We start from the raw sequence: 10009 nt of genomic DNA, 5'->3' as shown, positions 1-10009 counted from the left end.
TTTGCATAGGTTCCAGGCACCCGGGCCTCCTCTATCCCGGCTCTGGGGGCCCATGAGATCCAAGCCCCGCGAGGCTCCGTGTGCCGTCCTCCACCCGCCGCTTCGCCAATGGAATCACTTCTCCAAACGAAGAGCAGCGAGGTCCAGGCGGCCGGGCAGAGGTGCCCCTTGCCCTAGAGGGCCGCTCAGGACAGCAGGCGGCCCTCACCTCTGTCTCGCCCTGGGAAGGCCTTCTGCTTCTACAGGAGAAAACCGCAAGCAAAACCCGCACCAGAAAAAAAGGAAAAGGAGTGGTGCAGGCTGGAGCGAGGAGCAGGTGACGGGAGGAGGCCGCAGCCGGCTGGGCCCGGCCTGGCTCAAGGAGCAGCCCCACAGCCCGGCAGTGTCTCCTAAGTCAGGACTGGGGGGACCTTTGGGCTCCTTCGAACGCAATCGGAGACCAGGCATGTCCCGCCAGACCCTGCTGACCCGGACCCTACCCGGATCTCGCCGCCTCCACCACCGCGCTCCCGCCGCCCCCGTGTTCGTTGCGCGGGCTGCCCCGGGCTCCCCGCCCGGCGAGTGCACGCTGCGCGCCGGGCCGCCGTGTGCCCTGCGCCCACGCCCTTCCCGAGCCCGCAAAGACGAGGGCCGCCAGCGGCTCGTGAGCACAGTGTACACTTTATTTCAGACTACAGGTTTCTGAACATAATAAAATCTTTGGCTTGTAGCGGCGGTTCAGTCTCGCAGTCTGTGGGGTCGTATTTCTCAACAAGTCTCCGGAAAACGAAAGGTGGGGGCAGGACAGACAGACCGACAGCAGGGGCCTGGGAGGTGGGGGAGAGGCGAAGGGCAGACACGCGAGGGAACACACTCTCACGCACACAAAGAAAAGTCCCAGAGAAACCAGGGCCAGCGATGCGGGGCGGGAGGCACCGGAGAAGCGATAACATTCAAAAGAAAAAGGCAACGGAAACGAAACTGGGCCGGGGGCAGCGAGGCGGAGGTGGGGGATAAAATAATTATAATAATTATAATAATTATAACAATAATAATAAAGGAGATTAATAAAAAGTCCAGCAAATAGAGATCGCTACACATATTTCTTTTCCTTACCTGAAATTAAATATATACAAGGTCGTAAGCGGTTTGGCTAGATAGAGCTTTAAGGAGTTCGCAGCTTCGTCCCTTATACTGTGAACAGAGAACAGATCGTATTTTTCGATAGCACCTGTCCGAGTCTTTCTCCCTTTTTAAAAACGTTTCGTTCCAAGGTGATTCGTGATTCTCCATTCAGAGGAACTCTTTCTCTCTCTTTTCCCTGTTGCTCCCTCCCTCCTTTGCGATGAGTATTTGTGCCCGGCGTGGGGCCGGGGAGGCGGCGGCGGCGGGGCCAGGAGGGGGCGCGGGCGCGGCGGCCGGAGCGCGCGGCCCCAGCCGGCGGCGGCTACTCGCTCTCGTCTTTGTCCTGGACCGTGGTGGTAGAATGGTTGTACAGTCCCTGCGCCATGAGGTGCAGCGCCAGGCCGTTCTTGATGCCGGTGGCCTTCTTGATCTTGGCGCGCTTGTTCTGGAACCAGATCTTGATCTGGGACTCATTGAGGCTGAGCTCCTGGGCCAGGGTCTGCCGCCGCTGCTCCGTGATGTAGCGGTTCGCCTGGAACTCCGCCTTGAGTCTCTGCAGCTGCTCGGCCGTGAACGCCGTCCGCGGCCGCTTGTCCTCCTTCTCGTTCTTCTTCTTCTTCAGCTTTCTGGTGCGCGGACCTGCAGCGGCGGAGAGGGCCGGTGGGGGTGGGGACGGAGGGCAGAGGGGAGGGGGGAGAGGGCAGAGGAAGCCGTGAGAATTGCAGAGCCAGCGGGGATCGCGCCCGATAGCGGAGGCCCTGCTGTGCCCCCGACGCCCTCCCGGCGGCTAGCCCCTGGATCAATCGCCTGGCTGGTGGGGTCCCCGAGTTCCCTTCTGGGGGGCCAGAAGGGCCGCGCAGGAAAGCTGGCCGAGGTTGTAGGTGCACCTCACACTTCAATTCAGAACAGGAGAGCCCTGTGACAGGCTTAAATCACAGAATCCAAGATGGAGAGAGATTTGGAGCTCCATCAGGCCCAGCCCAGAGTTGGAGATCAGGAGACTGCTGTCTTCACAGCCCTGGAATAAAAAGAGGCTCAAGACGGGCAGCGAAGACACTGGGGCAGGATTGCCCCGGGAGAATGCCAGCCTGCGTTCTCTAATGCTCCCTTGCTCCTCAAGAAGCGCACCTACACCCGGGTTCCTACAGTAAGAGCCCATCTGCTTGTAGCTGTCCACCCAGAAAACAAGGGGATGCAGAGGGGGCCGTGAGAGGTTGCCTAGCTCGAAAGGATTTGTATCAGCTCTATCTTTTCTTTCTTTTTGGCTTAAACGAAGCCCTTTCTAGGGTCTCACACAGAAACACTGACTACTCCCTTCTCTGAAGGGGGAGAAAGGGCCTTCACCCAGTTGCATGACTTACCCACATGACCCTGATCCCTGGGTTCTCTGCTTTGCCCCTCGCATGGTGCCAATAAGAAAGAGAGGGCTCTCCCCATTCCTCTACTCAGCTGCACAGGCCGGGTCTCCCTTATCTCCTTTTTGAACACAGGCTGAAATTTCAGGATTGAAAACTCCCGAATAACAAAAACAAGCCAGATCTGCTTTCCCTGCTTACCTATGCCATTTGCAAGAAGACTACATCCTCCTCCCCTGTCTGTGAACAAAATAGGGGCAGAGCGACAGACACAGAAGGACAATCCCAACAAAAATCTGTGCTTTGCCTTAAGATGGATATGGGAAGAGGCTACAGGAAATCTCCCCAGGAAGGTGCAGTCTCCCTCAACACCTAGTCTGGGAAGAGGGCTGCTGTGGGTCCAGCTCTGGAGAACAGAAGGAGACAGAGGAGGCAGGCCGTAAAGCCCACACTTCTGTCCACCAGCCTCCACACCCAAGGCTCTGGCACTTACTCGCTGGGCCCTGTCCTGGTTATGGGAGCTTACTGAGCCAAATTAGGTCCCTGTCAGGCCCGTTAATCTCCAAAATGGTCAGGAAGGAAGGGTCTTCACTGGCATCTCCAAGTCTAGCAATAGAGGGCCTGGGCAGCTGGCTCCTGAGGCAGACCAGTGCCTGGGGTCACCAGCTGTCCTGTGACACAAGGGTCCAGGCCTGGATGGCTGCAGCAACTCAGGTCTGGGTTGAGGTTCATCTCCCTGAACTGCTCATACAGGAGAAGGAGCCAGTGCCCTATGTCCCCAGACCCCTAAGAAGGAAAGCGGCCAAGAACAAAGACAAGGCCCGCTCCTGAGCGCGGTGCAGAAAGCACTGGAAGGCGGTGCGGAGGGAGGAAGGCCTGGTTTTAGATTAGTAATTAGCTGAGCGGGCAGAGATGACCCAGGAAATGTGCCTTTCCCCAGAAAGGCCCCGCCGCGCGTTGTGCGTCCAGGACGTTGTTAGAGTGTTTGTGTGTGTGTATGTGTGCGCGCGCGCGCGCGGAGGCACGGACACTTGTAATAAAATCGTAGCCTCCCGGCCAGCCGAGCCGCACGGCCTGACAGCTCAATCACTCTATCCATCAGGCGAGTCAATCAAAGCAGCTTTTCGGAGGTTCAGGGAGCCGGACGTGTCAATAACGGGGCTCGAGATGGCGGGGGCTGATAGCGCGCATCGATCCGCGCCGGCCGGCAGCCGTGGGGAGGCTGAAGACCAGCCGGAGTAAGGCGGCACACCAGTTCCCTGTGCCAGGCCTCACGCCGGACCCGGGTGCCCGGCACCCCTATGGTGGTCCAGAGCCCCTGCCGCCCTCCTTGCGGCGCCCACCGGGCTCCCGGGCGCTGTCGGCCGGGGAGGCGAGCAGGCCTCGGCCTCCTCTCCCCGGGCCTACTGGCTGTCCCAGGGCAGATCCCGGCTTCGGATTCTCCAAGGGCAAGGGACATGCATGCGGAAAAAGGGCCGAAGGAAAGTCGAGATAAAACGGGCTTACGGCTGGCGGAAGGAAATCTGCTAACTGGCAGATGTGCAGTAGAAAGGAGTGAAAGAAGGAAGGGGCCGGGCCGGGCAGGGAGGATGTGGGAGCCTGGAAGCCGTGCCGCGGGGAAGCTGCGGAGGAGGCTGGCTCTCCTGCCCTCGGCTCCTGTTTCTGGGCTGCGCCTGACCTGGCTTCTCTCCTCTCCCACTGTCTGTCTGTCAGCTCCAGAGAACCAGGAGCCAGGGGCTTTCCGCACCCACCGTTTCGGCAACCGCCTTTCCCTGGATCGTACCCACCCGGATCAGACTCTCTTGGCGACCCAGCCCGGGGAATAGGGACAGCGATCAGAAGCTTTTCTCTCTGTTTATGCTCAAATCTCTCTCTATGTAAATGAACTCTCCTCAGAAAATACCGAGATGGTATTTGTGTCTGTAAGAACATAAGGTGAAGATTATTTCTCTGATCAAAGCCTTCCTGGATTTTGGCCTCCGCAGGACCAGGCTGACGAGATTTCAGACCCATATTCCTAGGCCCACTTTCCCGCTGCCTCTAAACACCCCTTTCCCTGGCAGAAAAGTCAAAGACTGATTGCGTCTTTCCTAAGAATAGGAAAGGTATAACACAAAGAAGGCCCGAGGGCTTCGGAGTCCAAAACCGAAGAACCGAGACTCGAGCTCCCCGTGCCCTGAACTGTCGCCTCCCTGGTGGTGGCTACAGAGGCCAGGAGCGCAGATCTGGGTCCACACCCGGTTTTGACGGGGACCGAGAGTGAGGAGGAGGAAGCAGGCTTGAGAGAAGCGAGCGCCCGAGGCCGGGTTTGCTCTCCCCAGCACGGCGGCTGCGAGTTCGGGGGCGTCCGCGGGGTGGAAGGCATGGCGCAGCCTGCGGTTGAGTACTCACCGGAGGACGGACGATCCGAGTAGCGCGTGCAGTAGACCCAGGCGGGCCACACGAGGGGCTGCTGCGAGTCAGTTTTGACCACGGGCCCGCCGTTGGCTGAACCCATAAGCAGGATGGCCGGGTTGCCGTGCTCCGGGTATTTGGCACTCTGCGCACCCGGGCTCCCCACGCCGCCTCCACTGCCGCCGCCGCTGTCCGAAGGCTTGGCCGCTGCCGCCGCCGCCGCCGCCGCCACGGCCGCTGCCGCCGCCGCCGCCACCGCCGCCGCCGGGTTCCCAGCTTTGGAAGCGCCCGCGCCGCCGCCGGCAGCTGGCGGGGAGCCGTCGGGTGGGCCACAGTTCGCATCCGGGGCGCACAGGAGCGAGGAGGCGCTTGGCGCCCGCGTGCCCAGCGGGTGGACAGGGTCTCTACCTGCGCCGGTCTGGCCTCTGTCACGCTCCACCCGGCTTCCTCCTGCGCCTCCTCCGGCCGCCGCCGCCACCAGGAGCTGCGGCGGCGGCTGCTCCTTTTTGCAGCCGAAGTCCGGCCTCAGGATGTTGTCGATGAAAAAGTTGGTGGTGCGGTGCAGCTGGGCCGCGGGTTGCGGCTGGTGAGCAGGCGCCGCGAGATGCGGCTGCGGCGGCGGCGGGGGCGGGGGATGTGGGGGGAGGTGCGGGTGGTGGGCCAGGGGCGGCAGGCAGGGCGCCGCGGGCGGCGAGGGGGGCGCGGGCTGCGGAGACACCGGCACGCTGTCTCCATCGCTGCCGCTGCTGCCGCTGGCGCCGGGGCTGAGGCTCAGGCTGAGGCTGCCCGGGGCCGCCGCCACCGCCGCCGCGCCAAGGCCCGAGTCGCGCTGACTTTTAGGTTCCGGCTGCTGTTCTTCCATGCTCGGCCGCCCCGCCGCCCCGGCCGCCGCGCCGGCCCCCGCCCCCCCCGCCTCGCTCCCCACCCCACTTTGCCAGCGGCCCGTGGGGGTGCGCGGAGGAAGGAGGCCGGCGAAGCCCCAGCGAAGGCACGGGGCGGGTGCAGGAAAAAAGCCCAGGCGCCTGGCCTGGATCGCTCGCTCTTATCGAGCAGATAGATCTTGCTGTCTCTCCCTCTCTCTAATTTGTAGACATCCAGATATGGAGGCACTTGGCTATTTCTTTTTTCTTTCTGCAACCAGATTCAATGATTTGTTTTAAATGGGGAGTAAGCCACGCCAAAAAAAAAAAAAAAAAGAAAAAAGAAAGCAAGAAAAAAAGAAAAAAGCTCCAAGAATTATTTTTCTTAAAAGAAAAAAAAATAGTCTTTAAAGTCTAGCCATCTTCCTAGGCAGTAGTGAGGGGTTTGACTTCCCCGAGTGTCACGCTCAGCTGTGCCCAGAGCGCGAGGCTGGCAGTGCCTTTAATCGCCTTTGCTTTTTTTGCAGGGAGAGCGCGTCTCCGCCAGCGCCGGGGCTGCCTTTTTTTTTTTTTTTTTTTTTTTCAAATCTCTGACAGCTCGGATCTTTGCACAAACTCTCTGGCTTAAAAAAAAAATCACCCAGGCACACTTTTTGCCTTCAAACCGGAAGCACGTGAGTCAGGACCGCACGTGTGCGGGGCCAATGGCGAGCCAGGACTCTCGCTGACACCCGGGCCTTGGCCCAATGGGCGCCCGCGGGACTTTGCGGATAAATAATCCGGGGGCGGCGGCCGCGGGCGGAGAGGGGGCGCCGTGGCGCTGGCCCCGCGCGTCCGGCTGGCCCTCCCCCACACGCACTCGAGCCCCTCCCCCTCTTTCAGGCCCGGAGCGAGGAAGGGGCAGAGGAGACCGAGGAGGGGTGGGTTTCGGGGTGTAGGCAAATAGAGAAGCAACTCCATAAACAACTTGTTGGAGAAATGCAGGATTATGGGTGCGTGCGCGCCGGGCGCAGGGTCAGGAGGCAGGGGCCTCGGCTCTTTCGCACCCCCACGCCTAAGAAACTCAGCCTTTTATTTTCTCTCTCTCTCTTCTTCTTGCTATTATGAAGGGTGAAAGGTTGTTGTCACTGTCCGTGTGTGTGTGTGTGTCTGTAGTCGTGGAGGAGGGTGAGACCAGGAGGGTCGGAGATATGAAATAGACCTAGAGTTGGTTACTTGCAGAGAAGCAGTTTATTTTTCGCAAACAGCAAACCCTGCAGGCCAGCTGCGCCTAGCTGGCATCGTCTGTTTGTAGGTTTGCAGTGCATGCCGGCCAGCCGACCTATGTGTCCTTTCCGCGGTATCTGCACCCATGCCCTTCCCTGTCCGGACCTTCGACAACCCCCAGGAGCTGTCCTGGCGCCATTAAGCCAGGCCCAGAGGGCGCGAGAGAGCCGGAGCGCCAGTTGCACCGGGCGCCTGTTCCTCCCTGGCCGCTGGAGTCGAAGCTGTCTGGGCATCGTCGGGTTATCCCGGGCGGGTCCCCGGGCCAAACAAGTCAGGGTGCGGATGCGCGCGAGGCCCCAGCTTTTGAGTTCAGGGCAACCTCAGTGTTAGATTTTTCTGCAAAGTGAAATCAAACAAATAAAGTACTGCAACCTTGGTGTTTGCCCTGGCCAGCTGACGATGTGGACAGCGAGTTTCCCCCGGTTGCCCACATTTTCCTGGGGTTGCTCCCGACTCCCTGGAGGCCTCTGGTTCTAAGACCCTTGCGTGTTCTTCCCACGCTTTGGGGGGACGGCAGGGACTCCCGCCGCTCCCACTCTCACAGAGATCTGTCTCCAGTTCTTGGGGCTCTTTTTCGCTGTTTCTTGGTTAAGGCACCCCAAAAAGTTCTCGCATCTCCAGGGATGGGGTGGTGGGAGGTGAGACGCTGATCACCGGTGGGGTTTGTCCGTTGAGCCGTTTTGGAGGGCCAGTGTCCGACTGTGTGCTGAAGCCTGCGGTACGGGAGAGTGGCTAGAAAGGCACGGGCAACTGAGGCCTTCGCGGGGATGTTACTCGGAGCTCCAGCGAACCTGTTCGCCCTGACCACCATTCTCAACTGGGACGGTGGAGAAAGGATCTCTTTGGAGAAATTGGTGGGAGCATGCAAAATAATCCCCCAGTGCCCAGAAAAGTCACAGAGGGTTAGGAGGAAAATAAAAGAAAAACCACAAGCTGAACCACCTCAGTAGCAGGAGTTTCTCAGAGGGGCTGGTGGGGAGCGGGAGTGCATATTGCTAGCTGCATCTTCGGGTCAGCCGAGGGTCTTGCGATACCCGGGGCTCTCGCAGCTCCTAGTTAGACCTGCCCGGCGGCCAGGGGGCAGCGAGAACCACTTTCCAGAGCGTTGCTCTAAGCGGCCCCGCCACGGTCTCCTCAACGCCCCTCCCAACCCCACCTTGGAGTCTCCAGGGTCCTCTTCAGTTCCACGCCCAAGGGCTCCCCGAAATCTGCCGGCGCCCCCACCCATTCTCCCCGAATTGGGGGTGGGATTTTATTTATATTTAAGTTCGCAAAATTGAAATCTTTATCCCGCAAGCGAGCGTGGGTACTTAATTAAATTCTAATTAGGACACTATCAATATCCTATTTAGCCGCGTAGCTTTTGTGCACCGCGGTCCCTTTCAGCGCCGTAAATAGGGTCTCGACGCCTTATCTCGCCTGCAGGAGACGCCTCGAGAAGGGCTGCGGAAGATAATTTATAGGTTTTAATTACTCTTCATTCCGCCTGATCAGCTTGGCGTTCATCACAGGCCTGTGAATAAAACCCTGGTCAAAAGCTCTGTCACATCGCGCTGGCAAGACGCTTAATCAAAGTGAGCGGCCCCGCGCGCCGCGCGGCCCGGCTCCTCCACGTAATTTCCAGCCAGCTGATAAAGCCAGCTGAATAATGCGGCGGCCCTTTGGAGACACCATTTACAGAAATGACTTTATTGACGGCTTAACGTCGGTAATTCATTTTACCTTTCATGTAGTGGAGCCCGGATTTGTTACAGTAATGGGATGATAAATGCACCCGCGGCCCACGAGCTCGGGCTGGATTAGGCGGCGCTTTGCGCGCTGGTTCGTCCCCCCTGCCTCCCCCAGGCCAGGCCTGCGCCAGCCGCACCTAGCGCTGCCGGCTCTCCAGGACCCCCACCCAGGCCCACGCCCTTACGCTCCTTACTGAAAATGAACATACTATTGGGAACTCGGTGTTAGCGGGTTGGTGTCCTGGCAAGCCTGAGGGTGAGGTGTGTGAGTGCTGACAAAGAGCAAACGTTGGCCGAGGTGGGCGTGTGAGGGGTCCAGAGGACTCGGAGTGAGCCCAGAACTGGGCATGTGGGTGAGGAAGGACAGGCAGGGTGAGTTGTGTGTACAAGTATGTGGGTAAAGGGGTTGGGGCTGTGTGGAGCAATGTGTGTGCGTGTGTGAGTGCATTTTCGTGGTAGCCTTTTTTCGGGGTACTCATAGAAACCTCTGCAAATTGAGGAATTTCTTCCAGCTTGATAGATGTCCAGGTGGGGATGGCAGGGAGGTGGGTTGGCAGGAAGCAGGCAGGGGAGTCTGCCAGGAATGAAATGGAGCCCTTCTCAAAACGCCTTCTGCTCCTGGGCCAAAGCTATGGAAGTTTGGGGGCCCCCAGTGCCCATTTCCATTGCCTCAGAGTTCTGACCTGTGCAGTTCCCCTGGGGCAGGAGGCCCCACATAAGGCTACTGACCTAATCTCATCTCTGCAATAAATTGTCCCCAAGTTCTGCTTCCCTACGCAGCCCACATAAAAGTGGAGACTGACAAGAAAGAAACGATTTTGTTTTGTTTTAATTGCCAAAGAGGGGGGAAATGCCCTACGATTGCTTTCGCCACTTGGAGGAAGAAGGGGCCTGGAAAAGGCTCAGCGGTGGAAGGTGGGGTAAGTAGGACAGGGAGAGACCCCCATGCCTCCTGCCTCTGTCCCGTTCCCAGACTTCTCCATTCTCTGCCGCTCACCAGGGGCTTCCATGGAGCAAAAGGCACCTGGCCAAACAGATGGGGAGAGTGTCTTTGTGTGTTTGGGGAGTGCTAGAGAAGTTTGGGGCTCACAGACTAGGAAGGCTGATGAGTGTTTCTCAAGGTGAAGGCTGAGAAATTGTACCTTTGCTTTTCTCCTTTCCCAATCTTGCAAAGATCACTTATCGATTTGGGATTTGGAGAGTGGCCCATGGCTGTGGGGCCCGGAGCCTGTATTTGTGCCTATTTGCTTGTGTATGTGAGAACCACAGAGAGAGAATCAAGTCTGCAAAAGCACTGTTT

The 10009-nt window shown here is 58.9% G+C and overlaps 1 protein-coding gene across 1 annotated transcript; it reads right to left on the bottom strand.

Moving 5' to 3' along the window:
• Positions 1-644: 644 nt before the first annotated feature.
• Positions 645-6052, bottom strand: EN1 (engrailed homeobox 1). Its single transcript, XM_046659104.1, has 2 exons — positions 4851-6052; positions 645-1743 (listed from the first exon to the last, which is right to left on the bottom strand). Exons 1-2 carry the CDS (start codon positions 5713-5715, stop codon positions 1427-1429), a joined length of 1182 nt encoding a protein of 393 aa, XP_046515060.1. The 5' UTR covers positions 5716-6052; the 3' UTR covers positions 645-1426.
• Positions 6053-10009: the final 3957 nt, after the last annotated feature.

This window comes from Equus quagga, chromosome 4 (genome assembly GCF_021613505.1).
Source record: "Equus quagga isolate Etosha38 chromosome 4, UCLA_HA_Equagga_1.0, whole genome shotgun sequence".
NCBI lineage: Eukaryota > Metazoa > Chordata > Mammalia > Perissodactyla > Equidae > Equus > Equus quagga.
Note: the sequence above shows the minus strand (reverse complement) of the source record. Positions and strands in the feature narration are given on the sequence as shown.

Coding starts and splice junctions, on each gene's coding strand:
- EN1 (XM_046659104.1), bottom strand. CDS start 5,715: ATGGAAGAACAGCAGCCGGAACCTAAAAGTCAGCGCGACTCGGGCCTT. Junction 1,744..4,850: donor CTCGGATCGTCCGTCCTCCG/GTGAGTACTCAA, acceptor CCGCCGCTGCAG/GTCCGCGCACCAGAAAGCTG.